Source organism: Oncorhynchus nerka, linkage group LG21 (genome assembly GCF_034236695.1).
Source record: "Oncorhynchus nerka isolate Pitt River linkage group LG21, Oner_Uvic_2.0, whole genome shotgun sequence".
Lineage (NCBI taxonomy): Eukaryota > Metazoa > Chordata > Actinopteri > Salmoniformes > Salmonidae > Oncorhynchus > Oncorhynchus nerka.
Genome location: NC_088416.1, coordinates 10877953 through 10900574, shown reverse-complemented (window position 1 = coordinate 10900574; position 22622 = coordinate 10877953). Strand labels below are relative to the sequence as shown.

General features: G+C 42.5%; 2 protein-coding genes across 2 annotated transcripts; one reads left to right on the top strand and one right to left on the bottom strand.

Annotated features, from left to right (window-relative positions):
• Positions 1–222: 222 nt before the first annotated feature.
• Positions 223–12274, bottom strand: LOC115103882 (T-complex protein 1 subunit delta). Its single transcript, XM_029624907.2, has 13 exons — positions 12016–12274; positions 11464–11516; positions 11279–11368; positions 6106–6214; positions 5686–5950; positions 4789–4921; positions 4435–4574; positions 4086–4182; positions 3861–3971; positions 3374–3504; positions 1087–1321; positions 621–734; positions 223–408 (listed from the first exon to the last, which is right to left on the bottom strand). The coding sequence occupies exons 1-13, from the start codon at positions 12125–12127 to the stop codon at positions 394–396; spliced, it is 1605 nt and encodes a 534-aa protein (XP_029480767.1). The 5' UTR covers positions 12128–12274; the 3' UTR covers positions 223–393.
• Positions 12275–12337: 63 nt separating this feature from the next.
• On the top strand, positions 12338–22224 carry LOC115103886 (tRNA pseudouridine synthase Pus10-like). The gene is given in 19 exon segments (XM_065006302.1): positions 12338–12432; positions 13192–13315; positions 13625–13727; positions 13730–13890; positions 14222–14308; positions 15537–15571; positions 17534–17648; positions 18074–18150; positions 18384–18429; positions 18602–18681; positions 18791–18873; positions 19273–19398; positions 20069–20125; positions 20220–20296; positions 20375–20418; positions 20500–20629; positions 20825–20967; positions 21167–21266; positions 21562–22224. Coding segments are annotated over 19 exon segments (1722 nt in total). The 3' UTR covers positions 21601–22224.
• The last annotated feature ends 398 nt before the right edge of the window (positions 22225–22622 follow it).

Sequence of the window (22622 nt, the reverse complement as noted above, 5' to 3'; positions counted from 1 at the left end):
TGATCAATTTGATGTTATTTTAAAATGAACAATTTTTGCTTTTCTTTCAAACAATGTCATTTCTAAGTGACCCCAAACTTTGGAACAGTAGTGTATATGGGGAAAGTTGCCGTTAACACCATTCCGTTGGTGTCATGACACAAGCCTGAGATTTAAAGATGAACTGCTGGTCAGTGGGGTCGTCACTAAGGGAGCCCAAGGAGGAAGTACACAACAAAAACATGGAGTGTCAAAAAACAACTGTTTTATTAAATTACAGACTGCATCAACTACAGAGGACTTCTGGACATACGGGTCTTAGCAAGCTGCCGGTCCTATGACTCCTTGTGGCACAAGCACGTGCAGTAACACAGGCTGGGTTCTTGCTACATCGACAAATCTCCTCGTAACTCCTTATCGGGTGTTCACCTGCAAGAAAGGGGAAAATCTTATTACCTTATTAGGACACAGTTTAAGTGAAAGGAGGGGGGGGCTTTCAATTATTAGAGCAATTTATATAGTGTTGTGCGTTTTTTTCTGGTGCTGTGTTCCATACTAAAATGGGCATACAAGATGTAATGCAGGTTGAATGAGAGGGCAGATCTCCACTAGTGACACCAGAGGGTTGTCTGGTCTCTTACCACGTCGTCAATCTTGAGGATGCTGCGGACCGTCTCGGTGGCGAGGGTCAGAGCGCTGACAGACACCAGCAGAGGCTGCACCACCAGCTCCTCTAGAATGTTGGAGATACCGCCCTGAGAGAGGGAGAGGAATGGGGAGACGAGTCAATTCCCTATTCTACATGATAGACAATCGCATATCTGGTATGCAACTGCATTAATGTAAATCTTCATGACAAACTGTCTTTCTGTATCGAGCTGGTGAATGGCTGGGCCACAAGAGACTACAGTCGATGAATAGGCAAATAAGTTTACTGCGAGCACACCAGGACAATGAGGTGTTGTCACGGCGTGACTCTAGCCTCACGAGACAATCACATTTGTTCTAAATCTGAATGTTCAACATTGCATCCTGAGAACAAACTACGGCAGGGTGAAAATAGGCATAAAACAAAACAGAATCCAGGAGAGAGTGGCAGGGCCGTACCTTGCGGACATTGATCCCGGCAGTCTTCTCGCCTTGGGCGTGCCTATTGCGGAGCTCTGTGACAGTGGAGATGGGGTTGAGGCCGGCGTTCTCGGCCAGTGTGGACGGCACCACCTCCAGGGCGTCTGCGTAGGCCCTCACGCAGTATGCCTCCATGCCTGGCAGCGTGCGGGAGTACTCAGCCAGACGCAGGGCCAGCTCGATCTCAGGAGCGCCGCCACCGGCGATCAGAGCCCTGGGAGGGAGAGAAAAGGCATCAGTCAAGGGAAAGAGAAAACAAAATGACTTTTGCTCCATTCTGATGTTAAACAAACTAGTGACAGCAAATATCAATTAGGCTGTAGTCGAGCTGGGTGATATGGACAAAAATCCATATTGCAATAAATTGACTATTAATATTTAATGATAAATGTACAACATTATGTGAACCACAGTCTGTATAACCCCTATAAAACTGATAGTTTAAACGTTGTAGCATTTTTGGTTTATCATCCCAGCTCTAGGCTATAGTGCTAACATATCCTACATTTTCAGATAGGTGCAGATTGAGTGAAGGATACAGGGATTGAGATGCACCCCACTGATATATAGAACCATTCAGAAGTTTAGACACACCTATTCATTCAAGAGTTATTTTTTAAACTATTTTCTACATTGTAGAATACTGAAGACATCAAAACTATGAAATAACACATATGGAATCATGTAGTAACCAAAATAGTGAATCAAATGGAAGCGTGTTGGGTCATTGTCCCGTTGAAAAACAAATGATAGTCCCCACTAGGCCCAAACCAGATGGGATGGCGTAACGCTGCAGAATGCTGTGGTAGCCATGCTGGTGAAGTCTTCTAAGTAAAAATCACTGAGTTTCACCAGCAAAGCACCACCACACCTCCTCCATGCTTCACGGTGGGAACCACACATGCAGAGATCATCAGTTCACCTACTCTGTGTCTCACAAAGACATGGCAATTAGAACCACAGATTTCCACCGGTCTAATGTCCATTGCTTGTGTTTCTTGGCCCAAGCAAGTCTTCTTATTGGTGTCCTTTAGTAGTGGTTTCTTTGCAACAATTTGACCTGATTCACATAGTCTCCTCTGAACAGTTGATGTTGAGATGAGTCTGTTAACTTGAACTCTGTGAAGCATTTTTTTGGGCTGCAATCTGAGGTGCATTTAATTGCCGATTTCTGAGGCTGGTAACTCTAATGAACTTATCCTCTGCAGCAGAGGTAACTCAGGGTCTTCCTTTCCTGTGGCAGTACTCATAAGAGCCAGCTTCATCATAGCGCTTGATGGTTTTTGCAACTGAACTTGAAGAAACGTTCAAAGTTCTTGATTTTTTTTGCATTGACTGACCTTCATGTCTTAAAGTAATGGTGGACTGTCGTTTCTCTTTGCTTATTTGAGCTGTTCTTGCCTTAATATGGACTTGGTCTTTTTTCTTCTTTATACCACCCCTACCTTGTCACAACACAACTGATTGGCTCAAACACATTAAGGAAGGAAATTCCACAAATGAACAAGGCACACCTGTTAATTGAAATGCATTCCAGGTGACTACCTCACGAAGCTGGTTGAGAGAATCCCAAGAGTGCACAAAGCTGTCAAGGCAAAGGGTGGCTACTTTGTTAAACAAAATTATTCAATTATTCCCTTTCTTGGTTACTAGATGATTCCATATGTGTTATTTCGTAGTTGATGTCTTCACTATTATTCTACCATGTAAAAAATTGTAAAAATAAAGAACCGTTGAATGAGTCCAAACTTCTGAATGGTACTGTACGTAAGTTACACAAACAAGGAATTTAATGACTGCATAGAAAATAGTTTATTGCAAATGACTGGTAAGCTGGATACTGGTGTGGCCCCCCTTCTTCTGTTATAAAAGAGGGCATTTTAGATCTGACAAAAATGGTTGATATCAAAACAGAAATATCAATGTTTGGTTTCAAGATCTATTGGGATCACAAGGTCTGCTAAGCTCTTTAAAAAGGACAAAGTGCACATCCTTCACAGCCATTTTAGGTGTAGTTGCAGTCGTTCCGAGTATTATGTTCCTCTCAACAGGTCCAGAGCCAGAGGTGAAGCCCCTGACCCAGGTTGAAGAGAGGGTTGCTCTGTCCCCCGGAAATGGCCACTTGTGACATGGACAGCCACGAGTGGGCAAAGCTTAGAGGGACTTGTGCTTACTTATCTATGTAATTATTCCACATTATCACGGCATGCATCTACAGAGGCTATTGTTGCTCAGACAGCTGACCAGACTGGCTGCAGCACCATACCTCTTCTTCACCAGACAGCGGATGACACACAGAGCGTCGTGGATGGAGCGCTCCGCCTCCTCAATCACCAGCTTGTTGGATCCGCGCACCACGATGCTCACAGTCTTACCAGGGCTGGTGCAGCCTGTGATCTATGGAGACGAACAGGCCAGAGAGAAACAGCATTAATTGACTTTCAATGGGAAACAGCGATCAGACACATGCCAAAGTCATCTTAGAATATGCTTCTCTAAAACCTTAAAAACAAAATTACAATGAACATTTACAGCAAAGAACTTTAACATTTTTTCATTCATGGAGGTTGGAATACACAGAGGCTACATGCAATGCCTAAAATCATCACTGTTTTCAATGACCACTTAACACATTCCAAGGGTATTAGCATTAGAATAAGAGTCTTTTCTCGCATAGTTGTGATGGCAGCAAGAAAGCAGTCTCGTATCCAAGCCTGGGAGAGATCGAGATTAGTTTAAGTGAATTAGCATACCTTGACCAGCTTGCCAGAGCCATCCAGGCTGACCTCCTCTGCCAGCTCGGCGGTGCCCATCATCTCGGGAAGGAACTGATCAATGTGGGCGATGGGCTTGGTGCCAATGGTCTGTAGGGGTGAAAAGTGAATTCAGATTCAACAGTCAGCCTTTGGCTATAACAGAATATCATGAACTACAAAGTAAAGAACAATAATGTGTTTTTGTTTTGTTTTTTTAAACACCTTGCAGATGAATTCAATATCCTCCCTCTCGATCTCCTTGACCACCATGATCTTCATCTTGTTCAGGAAGTGGAGGGCCAAATCGCTCAGAGCATCTCTGAAAGAAGTACGGAACTATTTTTTTTAACCATGTCATCCAGTGATCAAGATAGCATGCAGACAGGAGGTCCACCTATGGGAAGAGTATAATATACAGAGGAACCCATGGTAACTGTGCTAATACCTGCCTTTCAGATTACACTCAAATACATTTCTAGACATTGTGAGAGCAATTGGACAAAGTGAATCGATGACATGACGGTGATGATGTAACGCAATGCCATGACGGTGATAATGCGTTGGGTGTTACCTGAGGATGGACTTCTGGATGAGCAGGACGTTGCAGCCCGCCTTCTTGATCTGTTTGACCAGGTTGAGGATGTAGGCGCGCTCCTCGCGCAGCACACGGTCCATCTGGGCATAGTCTGACACTACTATCTGGTTGTCCATCTGGATTACGACATGAGGGACATAAAAAAATTAAATAATAATATTAATAATACGGAGAAAGAATAACAAAACAATTGTAAGAAAATGTGAAGATTGAGGGGTAAGAAAGGTAACAGATAAAAAAAACGAATCGTCCACCATAACGTCAGGGACATTGTTTATCTCCGTGAAATTGACTTCCATGTTTGTCAGTCAGCGATTGTGATGGACTTACGTCAGTTTTCGGCGGGGACAAGCAGAACTGGATGAGGGCGATCTTGGCCTTCTCCACACGGGACACGCTGGAGTTGACCACCTTCTGGGTCAGCACCAGGCCATCCACCAGCTCACAGTCATCAATGGTCCCACTGCAGAGAAACACACATTAGGTCATTATGGGTAGAACATCTGTCTAAGGGCAGCAGTTTCTACCTGGCTGATTCCAAACAAAGGTTCTTGACCATAAGGCAAAATAATTAATTAAATGTTGTTCTTTAAACGCAATCATTTGCGTTGTCGATTAAGATGAGATAAATGTGTGTCCGTCCATGCACAAGGAAAAACACTCAAGTAGGACATCAGTATGGTTTTGTTGCCATTTACTCAATTACATTTTTTTTTGCGATAGCTTGTCAGAAGGTGACTGGCAGGGAAAGCAAAGTGGAGCCATTCTGCTAATTGACCGCCTGAGATTGATCTGGCACATCAGACATGTCCACGTCCCCACAGAGAGAGAACTGGGGAGTGAAAATGTGCCTATCCAAACTGACTTTCAACTGTAGGAAGCTGTCAAAAGCTTTAGGAAAGGTATGGTATTAGTACAACACTGATCCTACATTAGTAGCCTAGGGTCTACTGCTGGATCATGTTCATTACACACCTAATGGCAGAAAAGGAACTGCGAAAGGAGGGACTATCTGGACTTTTCTAATAAGAAAAGCAAATTTTCCGTTGCAAAATGTTTCAACATTTCCTGTTGCGTGCCCTAATAAACATGACCCAGAAGTCAAAATAGAAAACAACCCTGTTTGTAATCCTAACATTTAAGTCCTTTTGCAGACGTTCTTATCCAGAACAATTTACAGTAGTGAGCACATAATCTGGACCCACCAGCCTTCCCCTCCCTCCTCACCCCAGCTTCTTGACAATGTGGATATCGTGCAGGTCCACGCCAGTGGCGGTGGCCGGGTCGATGACGCGCATCACGGCGTCCACGCTCATGGGGGCTAGCAGGCTGGAGTACTGCGACACCACCTTGGAGCACAGAGAGGTGGTGGCACTGTTCAGCAGTGTCTCGCGGTCGCTCAGGAGTACCGGCTGGCTCATGCCCGTCAGCACCTCGACGCCCTTGTCCACCGCCTTCTGGAACGACTCAGAGATAGTGGTGGGGTGGATACCTGGGGGATAAGCAGAGAGCAGGCAGTTAGTATTAAAGCTTTAGGAAGCAGGGACTCAGAACAGATTCTGGCCTAGGAGTTTATTGTGTAATCCAGGAGTCAGCAAGCCTGGTCCTGGAGATCGCCAACGATGCCATTGGTTCCACGTCACTTACCCTTCTGAAGCAACTTGCCGCATGCGTCAAGCAGGGCACCAGCAATCACCACCACAGAGGTTGTGCCGTCACCAGCCTCAATATCCTGTGCTTTGGACAGCTCCACCATCTGAAAGACAAACAGGCAAAACACAGTGTCAAACTCCTGATATTGGTGATCTCTTAAAAGGGACAGAAGCGAGAAAGGAAAGTCCCCAAAGATGCCTTTCAGAAATAACCTTTAAGAAATGTTGAATTTTAACTCAAATGACAGTCCCTTGCTGGATGTTCAAATAACATTTTATTGGTCACATACTTAGATGTCATTGTGGGTGTAGTGAAATGCTTGTGTTCCTAGCGCCAACAGTGCAGTAGTATCTAACAGTTCTAAAAGTAAAAGAATGGAATTACTATATATAAATATTAGGACGAGCAATGTCGGGGTGGCATTGACTAAAACACAGTAGAATATAATGCATACGAAATTAGTAAAGCAGTATGTAAACGTTAGTGACCAGCGCGCTACAGTATTTTCTCTCCTGTGTGTTATTTCACAAACACTTCACTACAACATCTGTATGTGACCAAAACAAATTAGATTATTAAAGTGGCTAGTGATTTTATGTCTACAGTGCATTTGAGAAGTATTCAGAATAGTTATGCACCGACACACATTTTGCCCCTAATTTATAATACTGTTCTTATTTGATTAATGGTGGTCGGACCCATCTATGTGAAGCTAGCCACAATAAGGATTAGCAACAAGTGGACTTTGTGGTTAGCCTTCAAAATAAAAGTATGGCATAATTCTATTTGCATCACTGTCCAATCCAAGATGGTTGCCAATCAGTCTGTATGTCTGATCCTTGAGAGGAGTTAAGAGTTACGTTTTAATGACCATGATCCTGTTAACAGAAGCAAATCATTTATGTGAAGGTGGATGCTGTATATAACTATTATTTTTTTAGAGCAGTATTTTACTAAATTTACTTGTACAAAGATTTCGGATTGAGAAGGCCTTTATTTTTTTCTACACCTTTCTGGAGTTGGAGCTCGCCGAGTCAGGAGCGTCTGTCTGCACGCCGGGCCTGCTACGTGAGCACAGGTGCACACTGAAGGCTAGGAGCGGAGAAGCGGCTATTGGATTGGAAAACCTAATGCACCGTGGGAAACTCTACGTTGTTCTACACAACGTCTACGGGTCGTTGCACACCTGTGCTGAAATACCGCTCAAACTGGCATTGTATCGGTTACTGTGCCTGCTCTTTACTCAATGCCATCCTGGATTAAATAGGCTGAATTAATTAATGTCGCCTTATGCCCTACAATTTGTAAACACTCAGAGACCATCATGTCAACACCACCAGGAACTCGGTCTCTCTGCAATTACATTTGTGCCCCTCTCAAACGCAACTGGACCTACACTTTATGTCATACTTCCAAAATCTCAAACTGTTGAATGGACTGTTAGTTTTATTGACTGACAATGGTGCTGGCTCCACCAAGTCCTCACACACTGGGCAACAGATAAATTGTTATGTTTTTACTGTTGATCTCTGGTAATGTGCGACCAAACCCTGGGCCGATAGATATCATGCAATTTCTACCGACTCATGATTTGAAAAACAGAGCAGGTTTTGGCCTCCCGCATGTCAGAAATCCAGAAATAGACATGATTAGAATATGGGCCAAAACGACAAATGTAGACGCAATGGTTTATTCAGAAACTTGGCTAAAGAAAACTGTGTCAAATAACTTGATTTCTATTGATGGGTACAGGGTTTTTAGAACGATCGGATGAGTAAAGGAGGGGTTGCAATTTATGTGATATCCAAGTTGAACACCTCGGAAATTACCCTCAATTACCAAAGCCAAACATTTTGAATTGCTTGCGGTTAAAGTGACCTTATATAAGGACTCCCACATCACTGTAGTTGGCTGTGACAGATCGCCCTCGGCGTCGAGGGACGCACTTAACTCTTGATGTCCTGCACAAGCAAAATGACTCTGAAATGCAATCTTTCAGGAGATTTGAACTGGGACATGCTTACATCTGTACCAGACTCTTAAAAGAACCTTGTGACTCTGAATCTCGCTCAATTAATTAATGCGCCTACAAGACCGAATCCCAGAGCACCTAACAAATCAACGCTATTGGACATTCTTCTAACGAATACCCCTCACAAATACACATGGACTGGGATATTCTGTAATGTCAGTGATCACTGTGCAATTGCTTGTGTTAGAAATACAAAAAAATATATGCCCAAAGCCAAACACATATTTATTTATTTTTAAACAAAAAAAAAAAACATTTTAGACGGTTTGATGAGCAAGCGTTTTTACATGATCTGTATCATACTGTCAATATTAAGTCTGATTCCCGACTGACACTGCCTGGAACTATTTTTATATGAAATTTGTGTCGATTTGTGATAAGCATGCCCCTGTGAAGACATTAAGAATCAGTGGAAGGGACAATCCCTGGTGTTCAAAGAACTTGGCAGAATTAATTAGAAAGAGAAATCTCTTGGGCTCAAGCTAGACCTAACAATGCAAGCACTTAATATCTGCTGGTTCAGTTTTTGATAATGGTGTGGCCCAGGCCTCAAGTGTAAGCTCTGTTACAGTCCACTATGATATAGGCCCCCCATGAACCATTTTAACTTTGAACCTCTTCCTTATACAGGAGGTCTATAAAGCACTAAAAAGGTTAGATACAGAAGTCTGCAGGTCCAGACAACCTGGACCCCTACCTCTTAAAGATAACAGCTGGTATTATTTCCTAAACTGTGGCTCACATTTTCAACTAGTCTCTTGACCAATTCAATACCCAGCATTTGGAAATCAGCTTATGCCCTCCCACTGCTAAAAGGGTGGAGATCCCTCAGATGCTAACAACTATTGTCCTCTCTCTAAACTACCTACCCTGGCCAAAGTCTATGAATCCCTAGTGAACTCAGTTAAACTTCTAATGTGAAAAGAACATACTGAGTGGGGTTCAGTCTGGCTTTAGTTTGGGGCACAGCACCACAACTGCAGCTATGGCAGTGGCAAATGACATCATTAATGCACTTGATGAAAAGCAACATTGCGCTGCTCTGTTTGATAATAATCCACAAAGGCCTTTGATTCAGTTGACCATGAATTGTTGCTAGCTAGACTCAAACGTCAGTCTCAGTGAAGGGGCAGTAAATTGGTTTAGGAACTATCTTTCTGATAGAACACAATGGGTATATACTGACAATCACAAGTCTAGCTTTCTGGAGATTAATAGAAGTGTGCCCCAGGGTTCCATTTTAGCGCCTGTGTTCTTAATTTTTATTAATGATTTGGGAAATGGGATGCAACCAGCAAAGTTCTATCTATATGCAGATGATAGTCATACACTACTGTTCAAAAGTTTGGGGTCACTTAGAAATGTCCTTGTTTTTGAGAGGGGCGCAATTTTTTGTCCATTAAAATAACATCAAATTGATCAGAAATAGTGTAGACATAGTTAATGTTGTAAATGACCATTGTAGCCTTAAACGGCAGATTTTTTTTGTGGAATATCTACATAGGCGAACAGAGGCCCATTATCAGCAACCATCACTCCTGTGTTCCAATGGCAAAACGCAAATTCCACTATTGTGCCTAATCCTTGTGGCTAGCTTCACAACACATAACCCGGTCTGGTCGAACCTCACTAGCCAGATGAAGCTAGCTGGCTGCTTATAATGTTAGCTTTGGGCAACAGTGTTAAGTAGCTGGCTAGCTATTTATTTTCAATGAATTGAAGTTCAATTTCAATAGGTGAACAACAAGTGGCAACCTAGCTAATACTTACAAGGATTTCTAAATCATTGCTAAGAATAAATGAAAATTACTGCAGTTCCTACTGGTCATTGTTTTCAGGCTGGTTGTATGGGTGCTAGCTAGGTACTAAGCTAAAGCTAGCTACCCCAGAAGTTGCGGTCGAACAAATGATGCTTTATTACCAACATGGTATTGTAAACATTGTTTGTGGCCGGTGTTTGCAGACTTTTTTGTACACCTTAGACAGTGTTACTATATATTTTGTGACACGCAAAAGACCCAAATGGCGTTCCATGGTATGCATGTCGTGAAGCTATTACTGTGTAACTCCGGTTGGGCAACATCTGAAAAACAGCTCACTTAGTGTGTACGGGTGCTTGACCAGTCGGCGAAAGCCAACTTCACCCACGACAAAACGGTTGATTGTCAACGACAATGAATTCCATTATCTAGGCTTTAAGAGATTTCGCCTTTGAGTTGTTTCGCTGAAATGTTCTTAATCTTTCAAATGACTGCGCAACTTGTTGACTGCTCGATCCACACAGCAGACATTGTGTGCTAGTTTAGGAATGCTGTGTTGTATGTATAGTGCAACATTTTACTTGCCGTCATTACATCATATAGGTATGCACGACAGCTTTGACATCGGTTTTGCACATCAGCCGTTAAACTAGATATCGGCCGATACCAATGTTGGCATTTAACTAATATCTCCCAAACTTCTTCCATTTAAGAATGATGAAGGCCACTGTGTTCTTGGGAACCTGCAATGCAGCAGAATTTTTGTTGGTACCTTTCCCCATATCTGTGCCTCGACACAATCCTGTCTCGGAGCTCCAATGACAATTCCTTCGAACCTCATGGCTTGGTTTTTGCTTGGACATGCACTGTCAACTGTGGGACCTTATATAGACAGGTATATGCTTTTCCAAATCATGTCCAATGAATTTAATTTACAACAGGTGGACTCCAAGTTGTATTAACATCTCATGGATGATCAATGGAAACAGGGTGCACCTGAAATTAATTGCGAGTATCATAGAAAAGGGTCTGAATAAGGTATTGGTTTATTTTTAATACATTTGCAAACATTTCTAAAAACCTGTTTTCGCTTTGTCATTTTGGGGTATTGTGTGTAGACTGCTGAAAACAATATATATTTAATCAATTTTAGAATAAGGCTGTAACATAACAAAATGTGGAAAAAGTCAAGGGGTCTGAATACTTTCTGAAAGGCAGCAGTATATAGGGCAGCAGCCTCTAAGGTGCAGGGTTGAGTAACCGGCTGGCCGGCTAGAGCAGTATTTTTTGAAATTTTTATATTGACAAAGAGGCCCAACAAATTGTAGAGGACAGCACAGAAACATATCTCCAGCTCCTTTCTCTCAAACCTTACCATCTTGGCTGCAGGGTGCAGCACCTGCATCTGTTTCAGGATGGTGGCCCCGTCATTGGTGATGGTCACGTCACCCTTCCCATCCTGAATCTGTAAGAATCAATTCCTCTTTTAGTTACAGACAAAATGACCAAACCTTGAGAGATGGTGATGAGAAGTTGATGGAAATTGTTACATTTAATTACCATTTTGTCCATGCCCTTGGGGCCAAGGCTGGTTCTGATGCATTCAGCGACAGCTGTCAACCCAAAAGAGGTGTTACTTTCACAAAGAAGACCTACCCATCTAACAGTAGGATACCTTCTATAGAAAATGTTTACTGCTCGACTACTGAGGCAGACAAGAGGACCCCAAACGACTTTTGGTTAAAGAGCACATACATACATGGATGTTCATGACAGTTCATTTGGTCAATTCTTGATCCCAACAAATCTAAGCAACTGATGGCTAGCTTAGCTAGTGCACTAATGTCAATCACAATAGTGTTTGGTGCTGCATGAAGGGTGTAAAGAATAATGATTTGCTCTGTAACAGATTCTTGTGGAGTCATGCTAGCTAACTGGGTACCAACTTGCGGCTAACGGTTACACTGCCCATACTGAGCCAGCAGTAGCATCCATTCATTAGCAAAGGGAGTGTCGCAGCAGCTGATGCTATGGCAACTCACTGTGGCAAACAACTGCCAGGGTCAGTTATTCGTCCAACAACGCAATACGAATGCTGTATTTGTAGTTTACCTTTTCCTGCGGAGATGTTACTGAACCGAATCTGTGCTGGCTTGTCACGGTCTACGTATGCCCCTCGTCCTTTGTTTTTCATCCCACCACTTGGCATCTTTGGTGCAGCCATTGCTTATTTTCGTCGGAATATTTGACTAAAATACTTATGATGTGGACAGCTGTACCCCAAAACACAAAATCGGCTGCTCGACTTCAGATGGGTTGAGATTCAGATTTATCTCCCGCTCTGACTAGAACCTTCCAGAGCCACCGGGTTTCGACTCTTGTAGAAAAAGGACCCTCCTGTCAACTTCGAAGGCGCCTTGATATGACGTTTTAGATGTCCAACAATTTGCCTTGCGGTTTTATATGTTGGGACGAGACAAGGCTAGTAGGTCACTGTGTGCATCGAATGCATATACATTCATATATAAGGTACTGGTAGTGATATTGTATACAATTAAAGGGACCTGTGGTGTTGATCAAAATTATAATATCCACCCTCAATATATTAATCTATCTGATTCGACTAGTTGTGTCTACTTCTGATGAAGTCATGTTCCTGTACCATTTGCTGCATGCTGAGAAACCAAATGACTGAACCACAGAGTTTCGAAACCATTTTTGACTGAACTGTGTTCTTGCTCTACATAGACATTTGATTATCGTACAAATACTGTAATTAATTTGCCATTCAAGGTAGGTTATATGAGTAGGTTCGTAAGCTTGTGCTTATTTGTGTTCTCAGATAAAGCTAACTAGCTACCTTAAGAACTAGCAGCACATCATAATAACATCAAATGCATCAACATCCACACAGGGCTGCGAGTGTCACCTAGTGCTAGCAATGTGTAGACAGGTCTCAGAGCAAGCAGCCTTGTCCAGTATTGTACAGTAGTACACATGAGATTTTACTTCTGAGTTAAGAGATTATAGCCCCCATATCTATCTTTGTAATGCAAAGTGTGCATGCAAGCTTTGCTTCAGCTACCAATAATTGTAACCTCACCCTACAGTGTGTGATATGTTATTAGCATTGTGATGTGCATATTATATTACTCTTAGATAAGTAGAATCAGTACTACTGTAGGTTAACTCTGTCAGCTAACTTGTTGTAGTAGGTTTGCCAGACATAAGTGTACTTTCATCTTTCTTACTGATCTCATTCATCTGTGATCTCTGTCCATTTTACAGCTGTATTATGTTGCCCCTGAAGGAGAAAGATCGACCAATAGTGAAGAAGCTGCTGGAAGCTGGATGCTGTGTCCTGAGGTTCTGCTGCTTGGGGGTGCAGTCAGCCTACCGCCAGTCTTATGAGGTCAGTGCTTTTGCTGCATTGGATTGTCTTTGCACTTAAAGCAGGGACAGACATACAGACATTTCAGAGATTCAAGTGCAAAGACATTTAAGTAGCTCCAACATTCTTCTTTGTAGGTAGTCTCGGCTTAAGGCTTTGCGTGAAAGCCTGTGGCAGATGCTACTTTGTAGGTAACCTAAGTATTCTCCTTTAGAATAATTGTGCCTGTGATCTAACTTGCGGTCATATATCGGGTGAACTGAACTGCTGGCAGACATTTGAATATATTTTTTTGATGCTGAATAATGTTTTTCTGTTTGTCCTGCTCAGGATACAGCAAAGGAGCTTTGTGCTTTCATCAGTGGTTCAGAGAATAACAAATCCCAAGATGCAGCTGTGCTGGAGCAGCACACAGAAGAACCCCCTCGTAAAAAATCAAGATGGATGCGGCGGAGACGGACGTCCAATCAGAAGGCGACTCTGCCGTGGTTCCCGCGGTGATGGAGGAAGGCGACGCCAAGCCAGCGGACTCAGACGTGTGTGCGGTGTGCCTGGGAGTTCTACAGGAGTTCTGTGATGAAGCCTATGCCATAAAGGTGTGTTTGGTCACTATTAATCCTATTGCATTCGGAGCCACTGTTGTTTTACATGATACCTATGACTAAGTATGTCTTTAGGTGCGTCCCGAATGACACCCTGGTCAAAAGTAGTGCACTATATAGAAAATAGGGTACCGTTTAGGATACAACGTTGAAGATTAAAATAAGAAAGACCTTTGTATCTGCCTAGTGATCAAATACTCCATCATCATAAAATCAATGCTCCAGTCTACCAGAATCTGCCTCAATTACCACAGCTTGAGGCCTAGGAGGACTGAACCAACAATGGAATTTGGGGGGATTCATGACACTGTTTTTATGTGTGCAGATATCGGATGTGGTGAAGGCCAAAAACTACCAGTTTGACACGATGGTACTGTCCGTCTCCCTGCCGGCCCAGCTGTCTGTCAGAGAGGTCAGTGGTTACATTGTAGGCCTTAGCTGATAACTGATGTCACGCAATTGTGTAGCTATCAGCTTTTTATTTTTTTTTATTTAACCAGGTAGGCCAGTTGAGAACAAGTTCTCATTTACAACTGCGACCTGGCCAAGATAGAGCAGTGCGACAAAAACAACACAGAGTTACACATAAACAAATGTACAGTCAATAACACAATAGAAAAATCTATGTACATGTAACAGTATAACTTTAGACCGTCCCCTCGCCCATACTCGGGCGCGAACCAGGGACCCTCTGCACACATCAACAACAGTCACCCACGAAGCATCGTTACCCATCGCTCCACAAAAGCCGCAGCCCTTGCAGAGCAAGAGGAACTACTACTTCAAGGTCTCAGAGCAAGTGACGTCACTGATTGAAACACTATTTAGCGCGCACCACCGCTAACTAAGCTAGCGTTTCACATCCGTTACATACAGTGTGTGCAAATGTAGAAGAGTAGGGAGGTAAGGCAATAAATAGGCCATTGAGGTGAAATAATTACAATTTTGCATTAACATTGGAGTGATAGATGTGCAGATGATGATGTGCATGTAGAGATACTGGGGTGCAAAAGAGCAGGAGGATAAATAACAATATGGGGATGAGGTAGTTGGGTGTGCTATTTACAGATTGGCTGCGTACAGGTACAGTGATCGGTAAGCTGCTCTGACAGCTGATGCTTGAAGTTAGAGAGGTAGATATAAGACTCCAGCTTCAGTGATTTTTTTTTTTCAATTCGTCCAGTCATTGGCAGCAGAGAACTGGAAGGAAAGGCGGCCAAAGGAAGTGTTGGCTTACAGTATATTCAAATGGTTTGTCTCAAAACAACTTCCATTCAATAGAAAAGTATGATTATTTCAAGCTCAGTTGATTCTGTCATAGCCACGCGATCAGTATAGCCTGGACCACAGTCGTTCTATTCAGTGTGATGTGTGGCAGTGCGAGACTACTTTACAGTCAATAATGCAGTATCTTGTCCCTGGGTTGGCCATTAGAGGGCGTAGTTACCTCATAGTTAGTGGTACTGCTTCTGTCTAGTATAGAGACTAGAGTAGACTAAAATGCAATCGCGAAAGCCATTGTTTCTACAGATGTGGCATTCCCATTAGGGTGTGCATGACGGATGCTTGTAAACAGACAGGATGTTACTCAGGACGTTTCTGAACATGTACCCTCCTCTCTCTCTGCCACACCCCTACAGCACTCTTGTTGGCTGCATGTAAAGAAGGAAGTGAGGTAAGTTCGCTTCACCAGAGTGGCGTCAATCTATCTAACCTGATTTCTTTCCGTTAAATAGATAATTCTAATCCCAAAGTATCATCACATCACTCCAAAACATTGAAATATTACAGTGTTCATTACTATATTATGAACACACATCTTTACCTTTTCTAACATGTCATGTCTTAACCCATAAGAGTCTAAGTCGGGGGAGGGGAGGGCGGGGTTCTACTAAGCTATATGGAATTGTCTTAAGGAGGTCATACCAAGGATCATTTAGCTATTTGATTTTGAATTTTAAAGACCCCTTGAAGTATCCCAACAATATATTAACACATTTTTTGAATGAAAAATGTTATTTGGCCTTACTGCTATTAGCCCATACAAACGCATTGAATAACAGATTCACTACATGAAACAACAGATAGTCCCCGCCCCCCCCCCCCAAAAAATGTAATGGAAGTTTGTTCTGAAGTCTGTCCAGTATCTGAGAGAGATAAGAAAGGGTCAGGCAGCATTTATTTTTTTTGTTAATTTTGGCACTAAACAGTCTCCATATGCACTCCTTTTCAAAATGTTGGGGGTCACTTAGAAATGTCCTTGTTTTTGAAAGAAAAGCACATTTTTTGCCCATTAAAATAACATCAACTTGATCAGAAATACAATGTAGACATTGTTAATGTTGTAAATGACTGTTGTAGCTGGAAACGGCAGATTTTTGTATGGAATATCTTCATGGGTGTACAGAGGCCCATTATCAGCAACCATCACTCCTGTGTTCCAATGGCACGTTGTGTTAGCTAATCCAAGTTGATCATTTTAAAAGGCTAATTGATCATTAGAAAACCATTTTGCAATTATGTTAGCATAGCTGAAAACTGTTGTTCTGATTAAAGAAGCAATAAAACTGGCCTTTTTTAGACTAGTTCAGTATCTGGAGAATCAGCATTTGTGGGTTCGATTACAGGCTCAAATTGGCCAGAAACAAAGGACTTTCTTCTGAAACTCGTCAGTCTATTCTTGTTCTGAGAAATGAAGACTATTCCATTTGAGAAATTGCCAAGAAACTGAAGATCTCGTACAGCACTGTGTACTACTCCCTTCACAGAACAGCGCAAACTGGCCCTAACCAGAATAGGAGAGGGAGGCCCGGTGCACAACTGAGCAAGAGGACAAGTCCATTAGAGTGTCTAGTTTGAGAAACAGACGCCTCACAAGTGCTCAAGTGGCAGCTTCATTAAATAGTACCCGCAAAACACCAGTCTCAACGTGAAGAGGCGACTCCAGGATGCTGGTCTTCTTTTGCCCATCTTAGTCTTTTATTTTTATTGGCCAGTCTGAGATATGGCGTTTTCTTTGCAACTCTGCCTTCTGACCAATTTGATGTTATTTTAATGGACAAAAAAATGTGCAAGGACATTTCTAAGTGACCCCAAACTTTTGAATGGTAGTGTATACTTCCATTCATTTTTTTCAAATTGTACGGGGGACCTTCAGACAAGTCTTGTGAGGCCTGTGGACATCCTAGAGCAAAACAACTGACATGTATGTGTTCGTGACAGTCTCGCCCATATTAGTGTGTAACCCAAACGGTTCGGATGCTACAGACAGAAGTTGCTGTAACGACTTCAGACGAATCCCAAGACACTTGTGGGGGGGGGGGGGGGGGTTGTAGAGAAAAACGGAGAACACCATCGTGTTCGTGAGAGTCTCATCTTTTCATAGAGTAAAAAACCGTTCAGACTATTTTGTGAGAAGACGTAAGTCTCATGGTGTGACAAACACAGCTCTAGTTCAGTCACCTTTCAACGCAGAAGCGGTGGATCGAGACTCATCCAATGCAGAAAAAAACTCTCTCTAGATTAAACAGACTTTTATGGGGATGTTTGTATTATGCTAATTAGATTTCCACGAGGGTGCAGATATCTACCTTATGGGTTTTTAATACTTGAATTACGTTGAATTAATACCAAACAGGGAGAAGTCTATATGCCTCGATAAGGATGATGTCATCCAGGTGAAGGAGGCCTTCAAGTGGACCATGCAGGGTCTGATGTCCAAAGAGCTTGGTGGCGTACCTGTGGTGACCAAGGTCAGTGACGAGTGACCCGGAAGTAGCCATCCAGTGGCCTCACATGCTGATGGGTCGGACACCACTGTTGAAAAATACTTATCATACAAGTAGTGCCTTGTAGAGTAACTGTATCTATAGCAATAACATGTAATGAGCTAGCCTGGTTCCAGATCTGTTTGTGGCCTTGTCAAGTCAATTGCTATCATTGACAAGAAAAACATGACCGGGAGTTGACATTGCGGCACAAACAGATTTGCACTCAGGCTAGTAATGTGAGAAGTGTTCTCTTAGTAAATTTACCCTGGTAAAATGAAGGCAAATAGAGCAAATGTAAGTGACAAAATTCTATTCATTCCTGAAAAGTATTTTTATTCTTGATTTAAAAATGAAAAATATATATTTTTTTAGTTTATTCCTATTTTATTTTCCTCTTTATCCCACAGATCAGTCGACAAACTGAACAGTTTGAGGTGGGCGTGGGGTTCACACATCCAGAGACGGACTCAGACTGCCACTTCCTGTAAGTTCTCCAAGCACACTTCTCCTCCGGGTATAGACCAGATGAATAGATTGACTAGACAGCCAGATGGATGGATGGATGGATGTGCGGAAGGACTGATTGACTGACAGATTGATGGATAGATTTTATAGGTGCAAAGGCATGGAGTACCAGCAAAATACATGTAATATTGAATGTAATGTAGCATTTTTATGAAACTACTTTCTACTTCTCTGCTTTATTCTTGCATTCAGGGCTGGCATCTGTTCAGACTGCTTCAGACCAACTAAGAACAAACAGGTGAGTGAACAAGCCAATTGGAGCCATGTCACGTGACATTTGAATAAAATGGGTCATTGGTATAAATGGTTTTGATAAGTTCCATAAATGTTTTTGTCACCAATGGCGACATGCTGCTCATTCTTTGTCGTTCCATGTCTCTCGGTTTTACGGTCCTTTCTCTGATCTCTAGTTTGTCTCACAACAGAATGTCTTCACTAGAATGGCCGTGGTCAAAGCCCTCGAGAAGGTTTCCAATGAGAAGTTTCTAAAGTAGGTGGTCACGTTATTCTCGCTTTTTGTTTCTCTGTCTTCACTCTTTTGAGAAACCCGACAATCTAACTGCATGCATTGCTTAATGATATTTATTTTCTCTCTCTAGAAAGTTCCCCTGTCCCCCTACACGGCCAGCGAGGAAATGCATCGCTCAAGTCCAGTGTCTTCACGTTTCTGTATTTGTGGCGGGTAAGGTTGTTTATGACATCCCTTTTGGATGATTTGAAACCAAAGGAGGGCTTTGAGATGATCAAGAGTGGGGTCATTTCACTTCGGGAATGTATTCAGTTGGGGGCGAATACTAACATCCTCGTAAGTCGAATTTTCACTTATTTCTCCGTTGACATCAATGCGATGTAAAAGTTGGACTTAGGGAAAAGTTAGGATTCACCCTTCATGGTTAGCGGCTCGTAAGTAAGCATTTCACTGTAAGGTGTACACCTGTTGTATTTGGCGCATGTGACGAACACAATTTGATTAAATTTTTTTCATGCCTTGGGATTTTTCATTTATTTAAAAAAAAATTTTTTTAAAAATGTTTTAAGGGTTTGACTTGACTCCTTTATGTTTGTCCCTGTTTCTTTTTAGGGAGGTACAACAAGTTCTCCCGCACCCTGCCCCAGACCCCCTGGGTGATTGACGGAGAGAGGAGGATGGAGTCGTCGGTGGAGGAGCTAATCGCCGCACCCCTCTTCTCCTCTTTCCGGGCTGAGGGTGAGCGTATACTGTGTGGTGTTCAGAAGGGCACACTGTAGCAATGGGGAAACAAAAATCTGTGTTCTTATTGGATGAGTTCAGGTAGAACCTCCTCATTTCACTCTGTTTCTAAATGTTTTCTCCCTACTGAACCTCATAGGCTCTACACATTATTACTTAGGGATAGATAGACCATAGATAAGAGGGCCCAAAAGCCTGTTTTAGCATGGGCAGCACCATTGAGGACTTTCACCATTTTGAAGTAGTCAACTGGGTGAGACTTCCTATGGGTTAATGAAGAATCACATGATTCCATCCAGGTCATCAGGAGGGATCAGCCAATGAATTATACTTGTGAGCAAATATGCCATAACTTCAGGTGGCAGGAAATCGGCAACCTTGGCTTCAGACCTGTTCAAACACACTGCAGGTAGCAGTATGCACCCTTTCGGTTCTTTTGCCAATTCATAGAAGTAGTAGAAAAAGAAAGTGTACTAATTCAAAAGAGATGGCCTAAATGGCACTGCCCATGCTCTCACAGATGCCATAATGGGACAGATGCAATGATCCAATGTCTATCTAAGTCAATGAGAAAGACAGATCCAAAAGAAAGACCGATCTACACTGGTGAATGAATCTGGTATCTCAAGTAATGTCTTTCTCCTCTTTTCCCCTCTGGTCTTTGCAGGGTTTAATTTCTCCTCCTCAGGGAGGGAGGATGTGGATGTGCGGACGCTTGGAAATGGTCAGACGCACAACATACATTTATGTTTACACATCCCCAGCCCTCGTTTCCATCAATGTTAGGTGTAAGGAGGTGTCTCTATCCCCATTCGCAGGTCGTCCGTTTGCACTGGAGCTGCTAAATCCTCACAGAGCCAGGTTCAATAAGGCAGAGGTCCGACAGCTGCAGGAGGTACACACACACACACAATGTCTCTGCAGGGTCACACACACAGGAATTTGACCACAGCCCTATCTTTTCTTCTCACAGACCATCAACCAGTCATCAGACAAAATCAGAGTACGAGGTGAGCAACGCAGTAGAGAAATGTGTCTCATTTCTGTCCAGACACCTAAGAATGATGCTGACAGGTCATATTCTGTGTGTTTGTTTGTGTGTGTGCGTAGAGATGCTATGGGCCACATGAAGGAGGGTGAGGAGGACAAGACCAAGTCGTACACCGCCCTCATATGGACCCAGAAAGCTATCGACAAAGACGATATCACGTTCTTAGAGGAAACCAAGGTGAGTGTTCAGTGCTATCTTTAAACGGCATTATATTTTCATATAAAATCACAGTGGTTAAACATCTTGGTTGTAGTATATTTTATGGTATGCGTGTTGTAATCTTTGGTTTACTCATTCAGTGTAAACAGTACCTTAAAATGAAGTTCTGCCTACCTACGGTATGTGTTGATAATCTTCGGCTCGGTCATATAGGAGTTGAAGCTAGCTCAGAAGACGCCACTAAGAGTGTTGCATCGCAGGCCGCTGGCCGTCAGGGAGCGCGTCATCCACACCATGAGTACATGCTTCCTGGACACGCATCACTTCCACCTGAAGCTGCGCACACAGGCAGGGACGTATCCTTTATACAGAGAGAAGCAAAACAGTGAGATACACAAATAGTCATACACAAACCCACACGTACACACAAAGGGAGGTATTAAGGTTGAGAGACATTCACAGTGAAATACTTACACACACACGATAACAAATTAATAAATGTTTTTTTTTAATCATCAACGAGTCACCCAATGTCAGTACCTTAACTGTTCCCAGTTACATCAAGGAGTTTGTCCACGGAGACTTTGGTCGCACCAAGCCCAATCTGTGTGATCTGCTGAAGACTGAGACGGATATCCTAGAGCTGGACGTTGATGTGGGTATTTTTTAAAAGTTGCCATAAATGCATCTACTTTTTTGTGGGATATTAAAATAAGACACTGTGCACAGTGAATATTGTATAAAAAAATTGCGAGACACAGTTGAAAAGTTCATTCATAATATAAAGGGATAGTTAGCATATTTCCATATTTGTTTCCTTACCTTGAAATCAGTCTGTTCTTTTAAGCTAAGGAAACAAATATAGAACATTGCTGGACTATGATTGAACATGCAGGTGAATCAAAAGGATTCTGATGAGTTTAGTCTTTCTCTCTCTGTGCGTTCCTCAGTCTGTAGATGTGGACTGGCCACCCTCCATCCCAGAGTGAGCCTCGTCTCACTGATGCTGTTGAGGATGCCAAAAGGAGCCCTAGTTCTTTCTGATGGGCCATACTGTCACCTATTGGGCTCCGTTCCACTGATCTCTAGATGATATGGATAGTGTCAATATATTTGTTTTTCTTTCAATAGATTATGTTGAAATGACTGAATCTGTACAGCACATGCGCTGAGCTGAGGCCTTGAACTGATCTTAGATATACATGTCTTTGAGAGCCGTAGCAGGGACTGGGTGTGAATGGCACCACTGACGGAAAGAACTACAATCCAAGTTAATTGCACTCACCTGGTATCCCAAGTCTGAATTAGTCTATTAGGAGAGGATGAAAACCAGAAGTGTTTCGGCCCTCCAGGACAGACATTGAACAGCCCTTCTATTGAGCATAGGGGTAATATATGGTCAGTATTTTGTGTTTTTCCCTCAATTGATTTACAGAGGTTTATGTTCAGCCTTAAAATAAATTGTTTACCTGTGGATTGTCCCGTAGGCAAAAGGAGAGCAATGCTATACTTTTTTTTTTGTATGAATGAAAATATTTTAATGTGATGTCTCCCATCAGTATCATGTTCCCCCATTGTAAATCTCATCCAAATAAAGGCCTGGGACATGTTCAGTTGTGCACACAATGGAAAAAAATTGGAACAGAAAACCAAAACATTTTATTTCATAAGTCCAGGTATGGTGCTTTTCCATTTTGACTTACCCCAACACCAATGTTTTATGTTAAAGGGAAACGTGAGGCAATCTACTTCCCCGGAGTCACAGGAACTCATGCCTACCATTTTTATGTCGCTGCGTGTAGTTTGAAGGGAGTTGCTAACCATTGATACCGCAATTACTAACTAGCGTTAGCGCAATGACTGGAGGTCTATGGGTAGCAGATACCCACAGACCTTGTCATTGCACTAACGCTAGTTAGCATTTTCTCGTGAAACTACCTCTAGCTTACTTCATATTGGACACAGAGACAATTGTAACCACAAGTTTATGTGACTCTGGGAAAGTAGATAA